The sequence below is a fragment of the Solea senegalensis genome, linkage group LG18, assembly GCF_019176455.1.
Source record: "Solea senegalensis isolate Sse05_10M linkage group LG18, IFAPA_SoseM_1, whole genome shotgun sequence".
Classification (NCBI taxonomy): Eukaryota; Metazoa; Chordata; class Actinopteri; order Pleuronectiformes; family Soleidae; genus Solea; species Solea senegalensis.
Window position 1 is genome coordinate 13552938 of NC_058041.1, and position 25206 is coordinate 13578143.

The window sequence follows — 25206 nt, forward strand, 5'->3', positions numbered from 1 at the left end:
TGTATGTTATTCATTTTCAGTGTGTTTTTTATTAGCTTGACTATTAAAAAATGGTGAGAGGATGTTATAGAACTATACTAAAGCCTACATATACTCACACAGACACACACATAACGAAGAAAGGCAGCATTTAGAGGCTCACAAACATGTACAACATTTAATTTTAATATATCCACGACAGTAAATTAGTCTGAAAACATACTCTGACTCATTTGGTTATATTTATTCCGAATTAAACTCAAGGGTTCCATCTTTTCTCAGCGTTCTGTCCTAGAATCATCCACGGAGCTGGGCTATAACGTCATCGGGCCACGACGTACGTCATCATTAGGCGACGCCCAGTTTCATTTTGTAAACATTGGGGAGTCGCAGGAGAACGTGAAGGAAAAATCATGGATAATCTCGTGAAGGTGTGTTTTTACGGAATTACTAAGACGTTTTTTTAATGCAAACAAGTCTGTCGAGTCATTATTAGTAGCCCGTTAGCGCGAAACGATCGCTTAAAGATAAGGTTTAGCTCTGATAAATGTCTCTCTCGTCATTCTGGACGGAGTTTTTTTCACAGTTAAGATTTAACCATGTGTTGAATGACTAAATATGTGTTTATTGTATGTCAAGGAAGTGCACAGAGGCAGACATCAAGATTCAACAACACAAAGTGCAATATTTAGATGTTTTACCCAAGAGAAAGCTGTTCTAGACAAAGAAAGAGGCATTTGTTTGCCTTACTTTGCCTTGCTTTATAAAAAAGGCATCAAGACAAAGAGAAGTAGTATTCAGAAAGAAATTAAGATAGTTAGATTAAGAATTTAGATGAGAAATAAAGAATAAAACTGATCCACTGATTCTGTTTAAGGCTGTGGTAAATCAGTAAGTTTTCAGCATTCATTTAAAAATAATTCTCTGCCTTCTCATGCTTACATCTGAACCTGAGGTACAGCAGATCAGGAATGTGTCAGACATGTACAATAATAATATTAATGATAATCATCATGAATTTGATTTATAAGCACCTTTTAAAACACTCTGAGGATCTGAGGGAGTGGGAGGAGGTGGTGATTCGGATGAGGTTGGAGAGATAAGGAGGGGGCAAGGTTGTGGATGGCCTTGAAAACATATAGGAGGATTTTGAATTGGATTCTGAATTTAACCGGGTGCTAGTGAAGTTGTTGTAGGATAAGGGTGATGTGGTGAAATGAGGGGGTTCTGAGGATGATCCAGAAAGTTGAATTCTGGATCAGTTGGGGTTTATGGAGGGGGATTTGTGAGGGAGACTAGAAAGGAGAGAATTGCCGTAGGGGTCGCTGGAGATGACGAGGCTGTGAACAAGCATAGAAGTGGTATGGCAGGTAAGGGAAGGGCAGTGACGATTAATGTTGCTTAGAGGGAAATATGCAGACAAATATGAAAATAGACTACTACATAAAGTATGACAGTTTTCTCCTTAAATCCAGATTGAATTAAACATTTTTTGAGACAATAGTCCAGGAGTCCTATTTCCAAAATCAATGTGCATTGAATGTAAGTCTGACCTTTTTGTCTATTATCTAAATTGAATGGGCCCGTGCTACATGACATATACAACTTCTCTTTTTTTAAATTAAAAGCTACATTTAGCTGCCCCTGCTAACAATACAATAAATACTCCGTTTCTTTTACTCACTGAGCCAGCACTGTAAGAAAATAAAATGAATGAAAATAGGACAAAGCACAAAAAGTGAGCCTTTTTCCCCTCACACCTAATAATCATACAAGTAACGTCACACTTTTTGAAATCTCTGTAAATGCATCACATCCGTTCGCGTATGATTCCACCTGCACAAATGAGTTCCTGCGTTTCCTCAGGTGCACGGCGGTGGTGGCTATGACTCTGACTTCAGCGATGATGACGCACAGGGTGAATCTTCAAACAGAGGCGTTAAAAGGTAACAATGAAAGACAAGAGAATGACACCAGCTCACAAATACATTTCAGTATTTCTCATCAAAACTCACAGGGTCATTTCTGACTCTGATGACATTTATCAGAGCAGATGAAGAAAGTCATGGAATAATTGAGACTGAAGTGTGTACTTAAGTTCCTCCAGTCGCCTACGTTCAGACTGATGTCTTGTCATCGAACACAGTCACTGCCAAACCACAGTAAAGATGTCAAATTAGCGTCACCTGATTCACATTTCTGTAACACCTAATGTTATTTTGAAAAGGTCAAGCAGACATTTCCAAATGTATGTTTGATAAATGTATCACAACTAGTTACAATGTTAATCTAAAAAACAAGCTGCTGAAAGTGTCAGGATTTGGATTGTTTTGTGGGTGCCTCCTGGCATTTTTAGTGCTGTCTCACTTTCCTTGCCTCAGTCAGTTTTGACATGAAATGCATAACTATGTGCAGTGTCGGGAACGTGACTGATCTCACGTCTGTATTCATTTGTACTTTTCATAGAAAAAGCGAGGAGGAAATCTTGCAGAAGCCGTTCCAGAAAGGTCGCCACTCCCAGGTGGCTCATCGGAGTTCACACTCAAATGAGCTGGACAGGTAATGTGAGGTGTTTGGTCTTTGTTATGTTTATGTCATATGTACAGATCACTGTTTTTTCTATGTTAATTTTTCAGATTATCATCCCAATTGTTTTTCCTGTTTTTCAGAGAGGAAGCCAGGAACAGGAGAGCCCACCTGATATCACTAAATGCTGTATCCTAACAAGGAGTGTTTACATTATACAATTATTAATAAGAAATCTGGATTCAAATCTATATCATTTGAACAATGTTAAAAAAGAGATTGACCTTAAAGCAGAGGACTCCAGTTTGAGAGACATAAGAAGTTTGTTGGCGACTACATTCTTTATTATGGCGGACAGATGGCCGACTTCAGACGCTCTGGGTAAGTGCTTTGTGTCACATTCAAGCTTGACGGTCATTTACTCCAACCAATTATCCACTTTAAGCCTCAGTGTGGAACCTCTATTGCCCCCTTGTGGATTTATGAGTAATTATCAAAACACTCTTGTCTCTTTTCTCTATGGTACTGTCGTAAGTTAGGGTTTGTTTATCTGTCTTTTAGCTGTGTGGTGCCAATACAGACACATGGGCACATGTAGGCACGTCAGGCACATTTTCAATATCATATACATCTATACATATCTATATTACTAATTATGATCAGGATAAAAATGTGATTGTGAAGACTTCCTGAACACCCAGTTTATTAATTTTAGCAGCAGAATCCACTTCTGAAGCTGTTTGTTTGCGCTTATTCATGTTTTCAGTACTGCTGTATGAAGCTGTTTTGCTTTACTCGCGCTGTGTGCTGCGTCTCCTTCACCTGCTCCGTCGTGACAGAAAAAACTGCTCACAAAGAAAATGTCTGAATGTAACAGACATTTGTTTTTAAATTGCTTTAATAACAATTGATACTTGCTGTAGTTGTACTGATACATCCATAGATTCATCTGTGTATTTGTAAATCTTATTAAAACTTATTTGTTTCCCTTAGTGCTAAAGACAAAACAGACTTTGACGTGCTGCGTGAGAATCACCGCTTCCTGTGGAGGGATGAGGATGAGGATGACATGACATGGTGAGTATTCACCATGTTTGCTTTTGCTTGTTTACCGTTATTATTAAAAATGTCCATCATGGCGTGTTAATTGATCTCATGTCTGGACTTTTTGTCTGTTTCAGGGAAAAAGAACTCGCCAAGAAGTATTATGACAAGCTGTTTAAAGAGTACTGCATCGCTGATCTCAGCAGGTACAAGGAAAATAAGGTAGGATGAATTCATGAATCGATTTGCTACTTTGGAAAGATAAAGTAGCAGAGGATGTAGTTAAAGGGAGACTGAAGGCCTGAGACTTGGAGGCTAGCTCTCACTGAAAACATGGCTACCAGCAGGGATACAAGGACAGACAAATTTCAGCTAATTAACAAAAGGGTCATTTAAGAAAATCTATTCCTACTTAAGCCAACAAATTATTTGGAAAATGTTCACCGATTATGTCTTGTGAGGCTTTTTTGACTGGAAGCTAAAGATTGCAATCTGCTCACCCAACTGCACCAAATTCCATAGACAAAATTAACAATCCCTAGCTTGCACAATCAGTCTACTGCTGCCTTGTTTTGTAAGTCTGTGTCACTTTTTCAAACACAGAAGTCACAAAATAACATATATGAACCTCCTGATGGTGGCAGCTGTGGATCAAGATGTAAAATCGACATTTACAAAGTGACACAAACTGCAGCTTCCTGTTAGAAAAAAAATGTCAATCATATTTTAAGGTGTTGTTGACTTAATCAGGAGTAGATTTTCTTGCTAATCTTCTCCTTGTGTCCCTGTTGGCAGCTTGTGTGTGCCTCTGTATCTCAAGGTTGCCCAGTGAGACAGCGCATAACAATTAGCTTAGGTTGTCTGATCGTTAGTGAGCACATCAGTAAAAAAAAAAAAAAGCCAGTTTAAAACAAGAAAATATATGATGTAGCTCTTATGCGTGTGGGTGTGTTATTAAGGGACTGGCCAGCTGTTTTTTTGGTAGCAGTTTCTAGACACTAATTAATATCAGTAGCACACATAAAATGACGGTATCTGACAATGCAGTGTTTGCGTGATTAAGTAGACCCGTGTGGAGCAACAGACCTGTGGATACTTTACAGACACATATCACTGAAAACACACTGAAAATTCTTGTACCTGTTTGCGACTGTTATTAATCCCCGCTATGAAAACAGAGCTGTTGCAGCGCCAGAGAGAGGGGAAAAAAATAGCTCAAGTGAATCATCAATTCTCATGAGGTGAAACCAAGTTACAAAACGGGAGTAAGAGAAAATAAGAGTAAGCATAGACACCTCCACCGTCCAGGACTGCCAGGACAACAGGACGATCAATTGTTTGCACCGCGCTCCGAAACGACATTAATTGTCTCAGTGGTGGTGCCATAAGTTAAGGTTAAAATTTCATAATATCCTCCACCATCATATGTGTCAGCAGTGTGCTCTGTCTCTTGTCACCACAGGGCCGTTCTGTTGTGAATCCAAGGTTTAATCCAACAATAATGTTAAAACCCAAGGCAAGGGCGACGCGCTTGTGACTCCATAAACTCCACTGTTTGGCTTAATGATGCCACACTGAAATACATATATTTGATGAAATACCGTGTCGTATCTGAGGCTGTGATGTTGTCGTGCATGGCGTAACACAGCCAATTTGACCCACAGTCACTAGAGGTCAAAAATAGTGTAAAAGATAAGACGCACAGTTCAAACCTTAACTCTCAAACAGCCATTTCAGTTCACTCAGTCCAGTGTTTTTTAAATAAACTCTTCAAAGTCAAAGTAAAGACGAAGTTATGGATGTTAATCGTCAACTATTTTTACAATCAATATATTGGTTTGAGTGTTTCCTGATTTTTCAGCTTATTAAATGTGACTGATTTCCTGTTTCTTAGCTCCCTATGACAAAGAAATCATTAAAACTGAACACATTTGGTTTGTGGACAAAACAAGACATGTGAGAACATCATCATTTCCAGGTTTGGTAAACACAGATGAACAATTTTCACATTTTACAGACGAAACAAAGTAAATAGTCCATTATGAAAGCAATCGTTAGTTGCAGCCCGAGATGTATTTCTTAAAGCTGCATTAGGCTAGAAAATCATTCTCTCTCAGATCTCTTAATTCACACTGTGCTGAAAGGTTTAAACGGAATAATTGACACCAAACAACGGCAAATCTGTTGTGTGTGTGTGTGTGGCTGTTTTATTGTCAGTGATTTCATGTAAGTAATGCGTGATTTATTTTTTTTTTACCCAACAGTTTGGATTTCGTTGGCGGACTGAGAATGAAGTCGTCTCTGGAAAAGGTATGAAATATCCCCATTTTTTGCACTTTTAATGTTTTCTAGTCTGTAAGAATAAGTAACGGGCCACAAGCGTGTGACCCATTAGCGTTTACCAAAGATTCTAGATTGTCTTGTTTTGTTCACAAACTCAAATTATTTGTCATATGGAACAATGAAACCAGAAAATATTCACATTTAACAAGCTGAAAAATTAGAAAGCTTGTTTTAATTATTTAAAAACAAAACAAACAAACACTCAAACCAATTAATCAACAATGAAGTGTTGGGTCAAACTATTGATTTGGTGATATATTGTTGTCCTTCCTCGTGCAATGTGATAATCAATACGCCAGAGCAAGGTGTTCTAAAGTAAACAGTCCCTGTCAGTTTCACTCACCGCGCGTCACTACTTCATGTCTCCTCATGGTGGCGCTGCTCAAATAAATAGACTTTATGGACTTTGTTCTCTATGTTGTGAATAAATATAGAAATGCACTGCACTTTTAACTTTTTTTTTCTTCAGTTCGACAGATATTGTGATGTATCACTAGATGATTGCTGTATGATATATCGATTATCACAGAATCGTTGTATTATGATATTATTGGTATCGTGGTCCATGTATCGTATCGTGAGGTACCTTGTGATTCCCACCCCAGATTAATTTACTAATCGATTAATAGTTGCACCACTGCTGTTGATACACGTAATAACTATCCATTATTTTCATCATCAGCTTTATGTTATTTAGTAATGCTTGATTCATTCATGTTGTTTGGTACATAAGATCTTATGGAAATCTAAATCTCAAAATGGCACTGTCCTCAGCCGTAAAAATATTCATTTAACTGTCGTAGAGGAGCAAAGAAACAACCGCTTATTCACATTTGAGGAGCTGGAATTACAGCAGCTGTTTTTATTTATTTATTTATCTATTTATAAAAATCAAAGTGATTAATTGTCAAATGAGTTGGCAGTCAATTCAGTAATTGATTACTCCTCGATTCATTGTTGCAGCTTCTGCTGCTCACAGATGCTGCACAGCAGGTGAAAAGTGCCACAGAAAGAGTTTGGGAAACGAAAAAAAAAGAAAGAAAGAAAGGAATGAATTCACCAACAAGCTCACAAAACAGTTTCTCGCTTCATCCACTAGATGGCGACAGAGAAAAGGACAAATGACTTCAGTGCTGTTGCATAAATAGGCCTGCTCCACTTTGCTCTCTCTTATTGGCTTTTTGTCAGACAGCCCTTTCAGATATTTGACCTTTTCGCTGAATTCCCTGCATGTTTTCTCAATGACTTTGTCTCTCCAAACACCGACAGGCTACACAAGCCATTCAGTAAACAATTCATCACGATTCACACAAATAGACACGTACTTAATTCATTTCGGTTTACCTGCACAAGTCTATCAGTCAGGGAAACAACCTCATTCTATCTTTGCACTCCTGATGGATCCTTTTTCTTTAGACTCTGGCAGCATTTTGACAAGTGCTGTTTATTATTTGCTCACAATTTGCACGACACCTCCTCGCTGTCCACCGCTCCTTCCCGTGACAGTGACATATATAGGAAAGGCAATATAATAGCATCACAGAGTGTAAAGCTGCCTTCACACACAGAAACACACACTCTAACCTGAACCTAATTGTATCTATATAGCAAAAAACAACATGTTTTCACACTCAAACAACACTTTAAAAGTGTCAGAATTAGCCAGAACATTCTTGGTCAGTAAACGTTTCCTCACACGTACACACACCCACACATTTTAATTTTCAAATTTGCTCATGTCCACACCGACACGGCCTTACAAATGTACATAGCACGTCTGAGAAAGCTGACTAAGCCAATATATTGTTCCAGATTAAGACTGGGTAATCCTGATCTCTTACTGTTCATCCCCTGTAGCAATACCCCACAGGAAGTGGGATTAGATGGGGTCAGAGGCACTTCGCCTGGGCCGTCACATCTGTGATTTATGCACATTGATGATTCCCCAGAGAAATACCTCTTAAGCACCGTCAAAGCCCGGGACATTAAACACACCAGCCAATCAATACTAATCTAATTGTGGAAGGTGGGATCTCACCGTCCTCGTTCACAGCTAAGGAATCATCAAGAGGTTGTTGTTTGTTTCAAGTTAAAGGCGGAGTAATTATCACAGACCTGGCGTGACAGAGTTTGATTTGATTCGAGGGCCGATGAAGACACATAAGTCAAGGCCTAAGAACCAAGAAGTTAGTCCAGATGACCCAACCCCACAAAGGGTTTAAACAGATTTGAATTCAAAAACTACTTTTAGGTGCATTGCACCTCCAGTCTGCCATGATCACCTTTTTTCCTTTTCTCTTTTTTTTTCCGTAAATCATCCTCTTAGCATCTCCTGCTCTCTGTGCACTTCAGGTCATGTTGGTATTAGTTGCTGACAACTCTTCACCCAATCAAGTGGATTACACAGCGCACTGACCTGCTTGATGTGGGATGTAGGAGTGTGTCGAGCGAGAATAATGTCGAAGCAAAGGGAAAGGTTTTACACAAGAGAAGAGTTTGTGCTATATTTCCCTAGGGGCTCTCTGAAGGAATTTCTGAAGATGATCTTTTTCTTCAAACATTCATTGTCTCGAAAGATTTATGTGATTTCTTCCCGTAGTATATGAAGGGGAGAGGGCGTCACACAGAGCTCCCACGAACATACCTTAAAGCACATTTTTACCTTCAATTAACAGCTACAGAATGATTGTGACATTTAACTGGGAGAATGGAGCCTTTGCCTCTGTGTTTACGCTGTGTAAGTGAGGTGAGAGAGCAGGAACACTGTAAGAAGTGCGTCATATGAAGCTTCGGTGTGTCTAATTCTGTGACTTTTGGAGTGCAGCGATGTTGCCGGGAGCGACACAAGTTCTAAACGCCCGCTATAGTGAAAAACACAAGAGAGTTGCGCGGAGCTTCCGCAGCACTGTGCAAACTCATTTGATGGCGGCTTGAACGTCACTCGACGTTTATATTCCAAAGTGACATAGTACAGCTTTAATGATAGTCAGAGATTCAGAATGAAATGTCAATTTTCAGGAGTAAAGGACTTTTTTTGGAATCCATATCCAGTCAATTTGAGTTTTCATATCAGCGATGGGATGTTGTCTTTGAACGTGTTCTTTCTGTTCTTTGTCAGAGCTAAGGTTGTGGCTGTGTACCAGAGCTACAGAGCTCAGGCATGTTGCAACATGGTTGGTTGTGCACAGTCAATTAGATTTTCTATTTCCTGTCACTAATTTTACATAGTGCAGCAGCTATAACCTACTCTCTAGCTCTATGGGGAAAGACGACTTGCTCTGCCACTGAGCTACTGTTGCCCTAAGTCTTTCTTACTGGAGCAGAAGAATTTTAAGCTCATGCATGTTTTCCAAGTCATGTTTTACTGTGTTTCCCTCCTTTTGTACATTGACCTTTAGTCTTGCTGTCAGTCGCAGGTCAAAAACCAAAGGTTGTTGAGGCCATGCTTATTTTTAGTGGGTTTCCTGTCAAAGTCAATGGACCATCAAAGGTCTTTTCTTACCTTTTATCTTAAAAAAAAAAAAAAGATTTGTATACACTTGCCAGCACACGCTAAGCACACTTGCACTTGCTGTGCAGGGATCAGGCTCGACTGACCGCTGATGCGTCTGTGTAAAGAACACTGTTAGTCAGACTCTGTGACTGTCACTGGGACATGCTGATTTCATTACATGTTCTGTGTTTTTGTTCCTTTTCTGGATTTCAGACTGTGACGGCATTGTTACTGTGACTACCTCACCATTTCTTACTTTGCTCCATCATAAGACACATTTGTCAGGTTTATATACAGCATCTATTCCACTGACACATGAGCATTTCCCATCCCCACTCGACGGTTTCCCCTAATGTTCTTTTTTTAAGCGCAAAAGAAAGGGACAATTTAAAGGTAAACCCTTCCATTTGCTTTAAGTACTTGCTTTAGCTCAGCCTGGTTTCAAACATTGGCAAGGATTGTACTCTGTATGGATTTCCTGTTGGGCTCTTTGATGTGTGGTTTCTACAAATAATAATGTACTACCTGAACTTCACAGAAATAAGTGACTGTATTTCAAGTAATGAGGCTACATTATTGGTCCATTATTGACACTGCTTGTCTTTTAAAGGGTCACAGGGCCAGCTTAAGCAAATCAGGAGGAGAGAGGAAGACTATCAGGACCCAACATAAAGAGACAAACAACAATTCACAATCACATCCATGGTCAATTTAGAGTCTATAATTAACTTAAATCCAATCTGCATGTCATTGGAATGTGGGAGGAACCTGGAGACGACCACACACACACAGTGAGAACAGGCAAACTCCACACAGAAGAGCCATGCATGTTTTGTGTGACTGCATTTTGAATGCATTGGCATTATTCTAGTTACAAGACACAAACAAACAGCAACTTTCCAAGTGGCAGCACAGGCACCAGCCATTCAGATCACATTTATGTGTTTAAAGTCAAACAGAATGGCGTCCAAACAGAGCTCTCGGACACTTCCTGTTACCGGCATTTAGATTCATACTCTACCCAAAAGACAGAGACGGACGGAGCCTTTTCGTCCGTACATTGCATTAATTTCATCAATGTCATCGCACACGGTCGCTTATGGTGACAGACAAAACAGAGCAATACCACCGGAAACCGTGGGGGGCAGTATTGAGCCAGTAGTCAAATCAGTCTGGAAAACGACCAAGAGGAGTCTATAGAGGTGTTTAAAACTGGCTGCCAGAGTTTGCCGGCTTATCTCTGCAGCCAGAAAACAGAGTGACTTCCAGGTGCTCGGCTTCACTCGCTGGCAAGCTGTGGGTCGAGGGGCAGCGAGTAAAATTCCCCATTAATGGGACGACTTATCTGCAAAATCCGCTAGCGTTCCTGTAGATTTCGGATCAAGCACAATCATATAACCTCTTCAATGGTAACATGTAGAGGTTGTTTTTGTTGTTTTTTTTAACATGTTTGTTGATGCCTTGCGACTTGGTACTCGACACTGCCCTCTAGAGGAGGTAACGTCCATACCGATGCAAAAGATGCATGTAGGGTAGTGAGAGAGATAGCGTTTGGGATGGACGGATGTAAAACAGATGGAAATGGAGTACAAATGGGCCTTTACTGGCATTAACTACTGTTATTGTGACTGCGATGCAAGAATAAAACACCGTTAGCTTTCCGCTTAATCTGCTTTGCTGTAGTGGTCAGTGTTGGTGAACTGTTGGTGCTTGTATAACAGATCAACAGTCATATCATAAGATGCTCACAGACTTTTTCTCCAACAGAAATATGATGTAGAACCACCGTCTTAGTACCAAAAACAAGGATCTCGTCACATTTCTTTCATGTTGGAAAGGGACAGTACAGATGTGCTCAGTGTGTAGCTGCCTATAGAAGTGACAGCTCATTAGCCTAGCGCCTGCAAAGATTTCAGAGTGTCCAGTCTTACAATAGAAGTGCAGATGTCTGTTTTATTAATACTCACAGTGTTCTACAGAGAGAGGGGGATGAAAATCAAGCCTTTGGATGCACACTGTATAAAACATAATCTCTGTGGCATGCAGTGCTGCTTTGTCTACTTAGCTAACAGGCTGCTGTGGGGGTAAACAAAAGTTGTAGAGTTAAAATGAGCGTTGAACTCGAGGTCAGCCGTCTGCACTGCTTGTCAATGTGAAATACAGACTTCAAAAGGCTAACTCTGATCCGGAGTCAGAGGTGGGACTGTGTGGTCATAGAGGCAGCCCTTTGGTTGCCATTTACATTCCCCGTATTTGAAAAACTCTACCTCGGGGCAGCGGGTGTTGATCTGTTTCCCACAAGCTCAGGATTTATTAAAGGTGGTCGACCTTTAGATCAGGCTGGAGGAGGGAGGAGAGGGCGGCGAGCACTGAGAGCTGAAAAACAGCGCCGAATTCAGAGGCTCTGTAAATATCGCACATGATTGCAAGCCTTCTGAGAGACTTGAATCAGTCTGTGTGGATTGAAGGAACCTCATTAGCCACCAGTCTCACACAAGTCAGGCTACGATATCCCGTCTTCAACTCAACTTCAAATCCCTGGGAACATAGTCCGCTTCTTGGAAATGAGCACCGCACACAGCCACATTTTTATGTAACAAATTTCACTTGACACACTTTCCACTGAATTTTTTAGCCTCTCCAAATGAAATGAAGAATTTAAAGCATAACATGCTGAGGGGGCTTTATTTGAGTCTAACCCAACAAATGGAGAGGACCGCCTGGCTCTGGCTCCTGATTGGATAAAGTCTTGGCGGGCACTGGAAAGTTTTCTCCTAGATTTACTGTCTAAGCCTGAGAGACCCATGTCACTGAGCTAACACTCTACATCAGTGCTTCCCAAACACTGGAATGGGAGCCACAGGTGGGGCGCAGTAGTTTTTTTGGGGGTTTATAAAATGGTATAAAATGAAGTTTACTTGGAAGAGGTTTGTTTGCGGATTCAAAACAAATACAGATATTCAAATTTGCTCTTGTCGTGATTGATGTTGTGATAGTTTGCCACCTTTAAAAAGTGGGTCCCACAGTTTGGTAAACACTGCCCTAGATCAGTGATAGTTGTTGGAATACAGAGCTATTTTACATCAATTTTAAGTCAAGGACTTCATTGCAGCTTTGCCTTTACAAATTGTTAATTTCTAACAATTAATTATAATTGTATAAAACAAAGTTAATCTATAAACTGCATTTTAAGGACACTTCTATCTAAGTATATGTGAACTAAAGATTCCTTTAAATTTGGACAGAAATGTTGCACAGGGGTTGAAAGCTCATACATTGCCTTAAAATAGAATAAGCATTTGTCCTATAGGTATTTCAGAGGCTGCCATCTTGCTTGACCATATTTCTACAGGAGTATTTTGCATTCTCACCAGTAGATGTCACTACACACTGGACAACACTTGACATTGTCAGTCTTCCTTAAAGAACTATCCCGTTCAACAATTGAGTCTAAAAGCAAAGTGCGTAACCAGTTTAGTCAAATCAGTTTCCTAAGCTTCTCCAGTTCGACTACTTTTCTTAAAAAACAACAAAAAAAAAACGACGTTGTTTCATTGTAGTGTATCCTCTGTGACCTTTTAAGCGTGACTAGTGAAAGAGCACTGGTAATGCGGGTCACCGGCCTTAGACTTCATCCATTGAATGTTAATCACGCAGCCATCTGTTGGCTGGTGACATTAGTAACCATTGACGCAGGAGGACAAGAGTTCCCTGTCTAACAGGTTTACTCAGCTAACGGGGTGTCAAGCTTTGTCCATGCTGCACATGGGACTCACCTGATGTGTGAGGATATCCAACAATGGTGAGATTCCCCCCCCCCAACCCCCGCACACTGAAGACAAGTACTAGCTTGTGTATGAGAGGTATGCCCTCTGTGGCCCCGTTTTCACCACCACTGACTAGAAAGTGCTAATTGTCTTTCATGTAGGAGAAAAAAAAAGATGAGAAATAAGCAAATAATTGTTCCTCGGCCTTGATTATATTTGATTTTTGACATTTATTTCATCATAGATGTTGCCTAGTAACGCATTTCCATTGACTGCGCTCTGCCGGTGTTGCCGTCATGAGTAGCTGGAGGGTTAGACGCATTCACACTCTGTGTTGTAACCTTCAGATAGATCACATTGATTTACATTTAACACTGACTCTGTCTGTAATGGGACTCTGTACCCTTTTCAAGGGCATTCAGATTCATGCAGGCAAAGCACAAGCCTTTATTTCCTTTCATTACAGATAAAAGCTGGTGTGTGTAGATAAAGTGGATGTATTTGATTGATTTTCGTTCTCTTTTTTTATTTGAGTGAGTGAGTGAGTGTTTGTGATGTTGATACCAACAACATCACAAACGCTTGACCAACAGGACAGGATTCTCTCAGGTTTCTGATCACTGGTTACTCAGCTTAGTGTCATGCTGGCTTGTCATCGTCACCAAGGATTTCAAGACATATGCTGGCATTTTCCATTGGCCTGAACTAATCACGCTCCAGGGTTGTTAGGAATGTTTCAGTGTTTGGTAGCGGCATTGTAAAAAATGCATTAAAAAAAGAAGAAAGAAATATTATTTGAAGTTCTCAAAAGAATACTTTGCACGTCTATTTTTATGAGGCAGGTGTGAAGGAATGAGAGGAATCAACGTAACAAAGAAAAACACAGTTCAACACGTAATGAATTATTTATTTACAACTTTTCAGTGCTTGACCTTCATAAGGCAAATGTTTTGTGACAATGATTTCAGCATTTTTAGCTGGTCTCGGGACACGGGAGCTGCTGCTTGACTTCTGCCTTTTAGGGAAGTTTGTGTCTCTTGGATTGAGGACAGAGGTCACACAATGACTCACTTTAACTTATTGATGGAGGCATCAGTGGATCAACAACGTGGTGACATGATGTGAAATCGACATTGTTAGTTAAAGGATCTTAAGTTTAAAAGTGAATTTAACAATCTTAAAATCAATCCTAAATGTGACTGTCCGCAATTTAGAGAAGCAAATATGTGATGCCTGACAAAAATCTGTTAGGTCAAGAGTAGAATCATTCAGGTAAGCAGGTGTAGACTTTAAAATTCATAGAAAAAAAATCCCAGCTGTGTCAGGCCTGGTGCAGAAAAATCAATAATAAATACAGCTCAGTGTTGTACATCTAGCAGCACCTGCATGCTAAGTTAAAGGTATTTCCTTATTTCGCCACAAATAAACCACACAAACCGTGGCCAGAGCCAGACGTGTCTTCTTTAGCTGACGTCATAGGATTTTAATCTAACGCGGCATGTGAAGGGAAAGTCTGCCCTCTTGCCCCAAGTGGCTTAGAGCCATTACAGCCAGCGTCACCGCACCTGAATATTTGCCTCATCTCGATCTCAAACAGGTGAGGGCAGGCGTCCCATCTGACGCACTCGCTCCCTCTGCTACGATCTGGAGGAACCCCCGAGACCAGATCAATTCCACTTTAAGCTCCTCTAGGGATAATAGGCAGGCTGTGCAATGGCTGGAGGGAAGCCTGAGGAGATGAGGCGAGGTGAGGAGAGGGAGATGAGAAGGAGCAGTGGGATAAGATGGAATTTGGCGGGGAGAGCAGTGGGGCTTGGAGGTTGCCTGACAGTCTGTATTTCCATCCTGAAATAAACATTTTCCCCCTTTTTACTTGTATTCTTTTGTATGTTTTTTTTTTCCTCATTCTTTCTTTCTTTTTATTTATAACCCCAGAATAATTGTACATTTACTGTCAGAGCTCTGTGGCCCTTTCAATTTAGACTTCATACATTTATATAAGTGATTGTCTTATTCATTTGAAGATTTAGAATTCCTTTAAAAAGATACAACGCTGTAATACGTTTGATTGCACCGATTAAAAATAATCTTTCTACTCCATTGACTACCTACTTGTGGCACATCTATTACCACAAGGTGGCAGCAGCATGCATTTAGGTAATGGACTCCATGTATTTTTGCCAAGGTGATGACATTTACGAGGTTCTTTGAATGCACCTCATTAGCTGCTCAGCATGCTGTGAAACCTGCATTGCTTTTGCCAGCTCTCATGTGCTGGGGTTTAGGTTATTCTAATATTCTCAACAAGGATTTTTGCTAGAAATTCTCATCTCTTGTTTGTATGTGTATAATCCATGCTCTTGCATAATCCATGTGTATATAATCCGCGCTGTTGTCGTCTTTGCAGGTCAGTTCCAGTGTGGAAACAAACGCTGTGAGAAGCAGGAAGGCCTGAAAAGCTGGGAGGTGAATTTTGCCTATGTGGAACGCAGCGAGAAGAGGAATGCGCTCGTCAAACTCAGTAAGCTACATTAAAAATCCTTAAAAATAACAGTAACTAGAGAACACACTCAGAGATGTCAAACCTGCACAACAGCAACACCGAAATCAAATTCCTCCTCGGGCCATAACCTGCATCCCCAGAAAATGACATTAAAATCCATGTTGCACTTTTTGAGTTATGCTGCTCACAGTGAGACAAAAAAAACAGACAAACGTGTCCAAAAACATAACATCCTTGGCAGATGTGTATGCGTGTGTGTGTGTGGTTAAGGCCTGCTGGGGTTTCCTGTCTAAGACCCAGCTCATAATAATCCTCCTTCAGGTATCATAGTGCAGAAAATCCTGTTAGCATAATTAGCATAATTAGAAGACCCACCAGTCATAGTCAACTCAGCCAAGCATGAAATGATGAGCTCTTTCTGCACAATCACCAGCGCAACAGGTCACGTCTCCTCATTAACAAAAGTCATGTTTCCCAGCTTGTACTTATTCTTAATCTAGTGTTTTCGGAGTAATGAAATGTGGCCTGGCTAACCCCGGAGTGTGAACATTTGTCTGATATAATCAATGTGCAGGAACTTTTCCAGTGTGGAGGAATCTGTGACAACTGGTGAGACTGCAGAGTGTGAACAGAGCCTTTTAATTGAATTGAATATTTCTTCAAAACGTTCATCTTTTCGGTCTGCAGTAAAAAAACATGTCGGCACAAGATGGCGGTCCTCATGCAGCAAGGCCCTTGCCCAAAGTACATATGAAAGGCTTTTTCTTAGGCTTCAACAAGCTAAAGTTTTCAGACGTCTGAATTTTCCCTCACTTTCCGTCCAGTCTGATAGTTTTGTAGAAAGTTTAGTTGACTATGTTGAAAACCCCCAATGCTGCTGGATGGACAGAAACCAAGACCTTTGTAAACAATGACAAAGTTACCTGCATTTCCTTAAGTTGTATTCCTTATGACAGAGACTGGTTTCTGGTTAGTAGTATTTTCTAAAAACTAAGCAAACAACGTCAGAGGAGAGAAGCAGCTTACTGTTGTCTCCGTCACGCACATGCCCAGTATACCCGGGGTTTCTAGGCACATAAGTTTGGATGCAAATTTCTTCAAATACCGAGCCGAAACACTAATCTTCAAATAAAGAAAAGCTTGATAATCACGAATCCTAGAGCCAATCCCAGCTGACAACTGTTCACCAGCAGCCATTTAGTCAGAGTAGGAAAATCACAGGTGTAAATAATCATCTCAATGATGGCTCATCGTCACTGTGATCAGTAACACATGTGCTTTTCCTGGCAAATAATATTAATAATAACCTAACCAAAATCCAGCTTTTGCTGATGCCTCCATGTTGCTTCTCTTCCAGGACTCTGCCCTGAATGCTCTTTCAAACTCAACTACCATCACAAGTAAGCCAACCCCTCTTTTTTTTCTTACCCATAATGCATTACTGAATTTAGGATGTAGCTCCCCCTCCGCACCACCACCATAAGTGATTGTAAAGATTGATTGAAGGTGTGCACTCATCTGCTGAAAGTGGAGCAGGTCTCCGTGGACGCTCGCTACACATTTAGCAGCATCGGGGAATTTGGAATTCACGCCTCGTGAGTCACATCTCATGTCATGAATATCGTGATTTTTGTGGTGACTACAGCCAAGGTTTTCAGGTTGTCTGTCTGTCTGTTATCGGGAAAACCTTGAGGAAGCTGCTTCGAGATTTTACGCAGACATTTCACTCAAATATGAATTTATTACATTTCAGAATTCAAATATTAACGTCATTGTAACCACACAGAGCAAGATTTAATAATAATCTTCTCCATAGTGTTTATAACATATATAATTATTCTTATTTAACTATTAAGTTTTTGAAGTGTTTACTATATGAGGTACTGATATCACTGATATAAAGTAGTTTGAAAATGTGTTTTCTTCTTTATCTCACTGTTAGACAGCCTCCGCTGACAGGAACATTAATTGTAACACGGCACCAAAGTCCATAGAGAAAATAGTCAATTTTACATCACAGCACACAACAGTTGTTGAGCCACCGGTGCCTCCAGCCGTAAGATCAAATGTGTTAATTTGTCATTTCAGTTTTAGAATTTGTTTGTTCACATTTACCCCAGTGACAAAAACTTGGCAAAGGAGCCATCAGTAGACCAGGTGTTCCCGTTTCCCCTTGAGCTTTAAATACTGATTTTCTCTCTGGACTTTGGTGCAGGAGAATTAGCGGGTGACAAACTTAAGTTTCTAGTCAGAAAATGCTGTGTAATGAAGAGATAAAGCAGCGTTTAAACTACCATATTGTAGAAGCACTGGTAGATAGTCAGGAGGAGTGGACTATACGCTCCACACAACCGCACCTCAAAAAAATCGGATCTATCTTCCTTAAATGCACAGATCCTGTATCCTTTAAACCAGGACTGTCAAACCCAATACCAGAATGAAAATCTGTGTCCAAGTCGAGGGCCAGATGAGGTCAAATAACAAAAACTTCCAAACTAATAATTTTCCATTGTCCATTTCCATCTGTTTTGCCTGATTTCCTCCGCTGTATTTCAGTAGAGCAGCAGTAACAGTCCTGTAGTCACATGTATCTTAGCCAATCATTTGCTGTACTGAATCATTTTTACTCGATATAAAGCTAAAAGAGAGGAAGCCAAATACAAATGAGGGGCTGAGCCCCCTTATAACCTCCCTCTGGTTCCGGCCCTGTGTTTTCAAAGTCCACATTGAATTTGTTTATTTAGTTAACTGGTGAGGTAACTTGATAAGTGTGGTACTAATCAGTCAGTCAGAAAAAAAAAAAGCTGGAAAGACATAACGAATGACCTCGCGAGCCGAATACAATTAGCCACAATGTGGCTCACGGGCCTTGAGTAAATGCTTAAGGCAGCTTTTGTTCACACACACACACACACACCTCTGCATGAGAAGTGGCAAAGCTCAGCAGTCTGATCTACCTGTTAACTATGTTTTGTAGGAGGAAAGAGGTGAAAGCCAAGAAAAAGACTAAAAGGTTACTGGAGGAGGACCAGGAGCCACCACAGAAGAAGAAGAGGAAGACGAGTGCGAAGAAGAGATCGTCCTCACATTCCAAGAAGCACAAAGACAAGAGGCACAGAGGTGAGACTTTAACCCATCAATTGAAAATATTCAACATTATCATTATTATCATGATTGTCTTTGTTTTACTCCATTTTGTCTTTCTTTATGCACAGATCGCTCCACCTCCTCCAGCAGCTCAGAGGAGTCGCTGAACTCGGACAAAGGTAACATTTATCAGACACACACACATATATCAGGTCCCTCCCCCATGTTTGAGTACACAGATTACACATTTTATGATTTGACTCCCATGGGGCTCAGGTTCATTAAAACTGATCTTTCATCCATTATAATTCTGTGCTGTGAGCAGCATGGATATATGACTGAGAAGAGAGTGTGGCAAAGATTCACGTTTTCCTACTCCTCTTTGTTTTATTTGTTTCACAGTAAATCAGTCGATCGCATAATGCTGTTCAATTTATATCCAAGGACGTATTGCTGCACTGTCTGTGCGCGCAAAATCCCATATAGAGCATCGTTATTGTAACGGCTAGTGGGGATACGCTTGCGTCCAGGAATGCAATCATCTGGGAGGTGATGAGGTGACTCCCAGTTCCGACTCCCGCTGTAAATGGCATTAACGCAGCATTAACCTTTAGGTTAAAGCTAACCTATATTTAAACTAGTGAAATCATACTGACTCTCGATTTCTGGCCCCCCCATGACATTATGTATGTAATGTCGCTTTTCAATTATACAGTTGAAGCTCGGCTCGTTATATTCGACAGTTTGTTTGCATTCTCACTTGATCGATCACATTGCTTTATTCTGAGGACTTTATAATCACTAATCAATAACTAATTTGATTAGTGATTCGATACAGCATTTTTAAATTATGTACAGCTAGTACTGTCCAGGTTGCAGGTGTAAGTATGTAAGGTTTATTGTGTGTTTTCCCTTACTGGTAGTGTAAACTAAAGCTCTCTGTGACTTTCCTGCTAGACTCTGAAGCTGAGGATAAACCAGAGGACCAATCGGACGCTGAACACTGGCGAGGACCCGCCCCCGCAGTTGAGGAAAAGTCAAGGTGAGGTTAACACCTAATGTTCATATTAAGTCATACCAGCTAAGCTGCTGTAAAACCATCGCAGACGGTCTTTAGCACTTAGCCAACATAGGTTAACGACCTGCATACAGCGCTGTATGAAATCCACCCTCGATACTTAAAGCTGACCCCTAAAGAACGAATGAATGAATGAATGAATGAATACAATATCTGTGGTAAATGCAGATATCAAATAAAAATCTGAATTCTTTAATCTCACAATCCTGACTGTTTCCTTAGAATTATGACTTTTATGACTTTAAACTCAGATTCACTGTTTCGATTTAAATTTTAATCTCAGACTTTTTTTTTCTCAGAATTCACTTTTTTAAAATTATTTAATCTCAGAATTCGGACTTTATTTGGAAAATTCAGGCCGTAATACACTTGTGTTAAATTTGCAAGCTTTCAGCACAGAGTTTCTTGTTTTATTTTGTTTTCTTGATTTTTTTGCATTCAAAGTTGGTGCACCATGTTGTTATTTGCAGCCTGAGTAGAGTGTATGAAATAAAAACACAACACACACAGTGCCAACACTGAGTCAGCAGTGTGCCTGACAGGAACTAACATTTTTGTGATTCTCCCTATTTCTCTCTCTCTCTATCTATGTATGTGTGTGTGTTTAGGGAGGAGGAGTTTGACGAGTACTTCGAAGACATGTTCCTCTGACTCCACCGGCATCAGCTGCAAACCCTGCCACGACCGCATTTTCTCCCATGCTCTGCTCTGTTCTGTCTTGTGTGCGAGTTGTTGTTCTTTGTCTGCATACACAGAAATAAACACCATGTTTATAAACCCTCAGTCTCTTAATAATCGTCGCATGCATAAGAAGAACAGATGAAATATACTGGAATGTCCCTGTAGGCACTGCTGCTGTTCCGCTGAAGACCTTATTATTTACAATACATATGTGTCATATATACAGTAGCTTATACACAGCCTGGAAGGATGGGTGCTTTTTAACCTCCATCATTTCCATATCAGTTGGTTTCAGACGAGCAGTCTGTCACTTTATTTGCACTGTCAACTTACTGTACCAGGCTGTAATAGTGTATCTTTAAAGGCTCGATAATAGCCTGCAAAGTAGCAACTGTTTATTGTCCTCGCGGGGCGGCTTGTTGTACAAGCAGTCAAGCATAAATTAGACCCAACAAATACAAACGCAAACATGAACACGACAATACAGTGAGTCAAAAGGCTAATGGCAGCAGGGATACATTACTTTTATGACTAACATGCTTGGCACCAACTGCGTTCCTCGTGTGCCGAGAACCAGCCTGAAACATGATGGCTTGCTCTCACTTAAAAAACAAACAGATTTTAGCCGCTTAACAAAAAAAAAAATAAAAAAAAGTCTATGATATTCAAAGAATATTTTAGCCGTGACCGAAGCTGCCTGGGTTACCGGTTCGAGTCCCTGCCAGGTCAAGGACTGGGCTACCCCTGAGCAAGGTACCCAGTCCCTATAGCTCATTGTTACTTGGACACTCCAAACCCAGCCACAGGGGGGGGCAGTGTGCTCCTTGTGCTGGTCTCAAGCCCAGATAAATGGGTTGAGGGTTGCATCAGGAACACACATACAGTGTGACAATATGAGCAAGAAACTGCAAACTGAATTGCCCTGTGGGGATAAATAAAGTTGTTGAATTTAATTGAATTGAAGAAAACCTACATATATTGGAGGTGGGCCTCCAGCAATAGACATCAAATGTGTTGTTTTGTGAATTCATTGTTTGAAAATCTGTTTGGGTTTACCTAAATGACATAAACCTACCAAATGAGGCAGCAGCGTCAGTGGACCCTATACGAGCTGCACAGTTCTGTTAGGAGTGATGCAAGGGTGGGGAAATGAATGTAATTCAGTTCAGAGGGATGTAAATGTGTTTGTGTGTGTCTTGGGGGTGAAGAGTTCTTTAGCTCTGGCAAAAAAAATTGGACTTATCTGTTATTTGTGTCATCCAACTCCGAGAGCTCAGCGACTGAATCCAAACAGATCCCTGCTCCAGGGATCAGCTCATTGCTCCAGAGTTTTGTTTCCACGCGGAACAATATTTCAGGCTGCCACAAGTTGGCGATTTAGTTGATTAAAAAAAATAATAAAAAAAAGTAATAAAATTTTAGATTATTTCCTCATTTTGTTATCCTCACTTCCCACAACCTATCCTTTGTTAGTTTCCCTCCTTTCAGCTCACCTGTGTGACTTATCACACGATTTATCAGCCTCCTTTCTGATATATATATATATATATATATATATATATATATACATATATATATATATATATATATGTATATATATATATATATATATATATATATATATATATATATATATATATATATATATATATATATATATATGTATCAGTGGCGAACCGTGAGCACTACAGCTGGGCCTTCACCTCAGCCATCATTGCGGAAAAAAGCAACAGTATGATGACAAGGATGTAAACAAATAGACCATAACATCAATAACATTCCCCCGAAACAAGATACATTCTCAACATTAACTTCATAAAACTGGAGACCATTTAGGCCACATAGTTGAAATTAAATAAACATACTCAGTGCAAACATAGCCAAATTCTGCAAATATAAGATGAGGTCACTCTGTGACGCTGCTGACACCGAGGCTCATTTCATCACCATGGACAGCGCTGTGAAATCACTGCGCACAGCAAACCATACGCACATTGATAAATAAATTAATGAGCATCCTCACAAATTCAATACAAATTTTTCTGATAATACAAATACTATTTTTTAAGATACAATGAAGTGCGGGGATCCCACCTCGGCCGGCGCGGCACAGTACACCGGCGGCCGGGGAGATGACCCTTCCGCACATTCTCAGTTTTTAGTATGTGTACGTGTTATTTTTCCTTTTCCCTAACAGTGTGTTGCATTACAACAAAACACTGTAATGCAGTGCATATTGTAATGAAACGTCAAACGGATGTAGTACCCAGCACTTTTCAAACCACACTCAAGCTATGGTTATTGTCCCCAGCACTTTTATAAACAAAGTGAAGCCCTTGGTGTGGCTTACAACATAGGCCTACCTTACATGAAAGCGAAATCCATTCGTCGGTCTTTCCTTGGGAAGTGGGCGATGGCAGCGTTGATGGCAGCCCCACGGGGCAGGTGGGCACGGGGATGGTCAGCACCAGGCAGGTGCGGCATGCTCTCAGTCAGCTCATTAAGTGTCAGAAAGTGCAACAGGTCTGATGGGCTCCTTGCCTCAAAGTTTGCCAAAGTTTGTACATGACTGTCAGTTCAAAAGAGCCTGCGGAAGTCAACGTGCAGCCAGTAGTTTTTACCGTGCAGCTTCCGGTACGCTGTGCGCACGTCTCCAACTAACAAGAATATAAGCTCTTGAAATGCCTTTACACTTTCATAACCTTTTCTTTTAATTCGAGTTCTGGAGTTGGACTTCCATTTTTTATTACTTGAAGTTGTTCTGTGAAAGGCCGCCTTGACAAAGGCGATGCTATCAAGCTAGCCACAACGCCGCTCTCTCAACCTCGCGCATTACTCTGGGGGGCGTGGTCTGCAGTTAGATCTGCGCTGTTTTGACTTCACGATCAAACCGTGATTGGTCAATTTGCCCATCACTCTCCGAACCAAAACACACAGTTTAACCTTCTCCGCGAGCTAACCGGGCCTAATAGAGACGGACGATTCTGATTGGATAACATGTTTCAGGACAGTAACCCTTTCATTGCTGATGGGAACTTGACAGTAAACTTAACTTTAGAACATAGATGAGAGAAAATGTATGACATGTATTGTATTAAATTAAATGACATAGATTTTATACATGTATTATTTAATAAATAATACATGTAATTAATGTCGGGCCATCTTCCTTTTTCTCAGGGAACAAAGCACAGTGTCAGGAAACAGCAAGACAATGTAGTGATCATCATGTTAGATTTAAGATTATGTGAATTTTATTAGATGAGTCATTTGATTTCAGATAGCCACTTCACAAATGACTAAATTTTATTAAATAGAAATAATGAGTGATGAGGTAATTACCAAAATATTTGGCACGATTTAGCGATTTATTAAATTGGTGGAGTGACTCAGTGGTTAGGACCTGTACCTTGTGTGCGACAGACATCATGGTCGCAATGGTCACAAGTTCGACTGTGATTGTACTTAATACCATTGTAAGTCGCTTTGGATAAAACCGTCTGCTAAATGACATGTAATGTAAAAAATGTTTTGTCTTATTCATAAACCAATCATATAATGTAATCTAATATTAATATGAGTTAACTTGTCCCCTTCATGACCTAAGAGCAGAGTGAAGCGCTGCCTCATGTACAGTGTCAGGAAACTGTGAGGTTGTTGACAGATTGAGAGCGGACACTTAATCAAAGACCGGAGCACTTACTGTATGTGCTCAGTCTGTCTGCCTCTAACTTTCTCATTCTTGGCTCTACTTAGAGCGACGTAAACTAGTGGCTGGTTAAAAGGTGTGGAAAAAGCAGTGCGAGTGAGAGTGGATACAATTTGGCCCCCGGGCTACACCTGTACCTGTACACGAGCATGTATTGATCAGCATTTGTTTTCCTGCTTAAAAAAAACACGTCTGTGATGCACATGGGAGCTAATTTGGGGCCAATATCTTGAAAAATAATAGTGAACATCACATGTGATACATTTTTCAAATGTAAAACTCGACTTGTGTGGATTTTTTTGACACTTGATGGCTCTGGGGCTTCATTTTATTGAATAAATATATATACATCCTTGACCAGTCCTGGGGTTCACTATATTATTTTCCAAGATATTGGCCCCAAACAAAATTTGACAAAAATGTCATAGTTTAGTATGTCGTCCAAAATGAGACAAAAATGTCATAGTTAGACTAATTTTAATCAAACAGTGCATTTTATGTAAAAGTTACTGTTAAAAAGAGGTGTGAAGTGACCATTGGTCCCTGAACATCTTCACATTATCAAATCTGGCCCTCGTTAAAAAAATGTTTGGACACCCCCGGTCTAAAAGCTTCAAGTTTTAAAGGTTAAATTCACCCAAAATCGGCAGCAAGAAGCAGGAACGATCAAAATTTTGGTGCGTAATTTTCTAGTTTTCTACAACAATTCATTCTACTGCTTGTATTAGTGGCATTATAATACCATAAAAGTATTACAACCGTATTTACTAACTATCCTCTCTTCTCTGCTAAATTATAGCTTTAACTTTTTACATTTTGAAGCAAGCCTCAGTAAGGAGACGTGAGTCTGCACCCGAAGGGTCATGCTGGTGCAAGGTGTCCCACAAAGTGATTGATTATAGGGTTGGATATCTGTCTTTCTTCCATCGTGTCAGTGGTCGCCCTCAGAAGCTCCCCGCACTCAAACTACACACAGTATTTTATGATGCTTTCATC

General features: G+C 40.3%; 2 protein-coding genes across 2 annotated transcripts in view; one reads left to right on the top strand and one right to left on the bottom strand.

Annotated features, from left to right (window-relative positions):
- fra10ac1 (FRA10A associated CGG repeat 1) lies at window positions 1–20592 on the top strand. Its single transcript, XM_044013496.1, has 14 exons — window positions 1–410; window positions 1846–1925; window positions 2446–2538; window positions 2649–2694; window positions 2810–2886; window positions 3499–3582; window positions 3687–3771; window positions 5814–5859; window positions 15560–15673; window positions 17013–17055; window positions 18633–18775; window positions 18871–18921; window positions 19700–19784; window positions 20429–20592. The coding sequence occupies exons 1-14, from the start codon at window positions 393–395 to the stop codon at window positions 20469–20471; spliced, it is 1008 nt and encodes a 335-aa protein (XP_043869431.1). The 5' UTR covers window positions 1–392; the 3' UTR covers window positions 20472–20592.
- fkbp10b (FKBP prolyl isomerase 10b) overlaps window positions 1–25206 on the bottom strand; it is a 261449-nt gene that overhangs the window by 141616 nt on the left and 94627 nt on the right. The window lies entirely within an intron of this gene.

What these genes read in the sequence shown, in the direction of transcription:
- fra10ac1 (XM_044013496.1), top strand. An exon ending in GCCGACTTCAGACGCTCTGG is followed by an intron (nt 2,887 to 3,498) that starts GTAAGTGCTTTG and finishes TGTTTCCCTTAG; the next exon opens with TGCTAAAGACAAAACAGACT. An exon ending in AAACTCAACTACCATCACAA is followed by an intron (nt 17,056 to 18,632) that starts GTAAGCCAACCC and finishes TATGTTTTGTAG; the next exon opens with GAGGAAAGAGGTGAAAGCCA.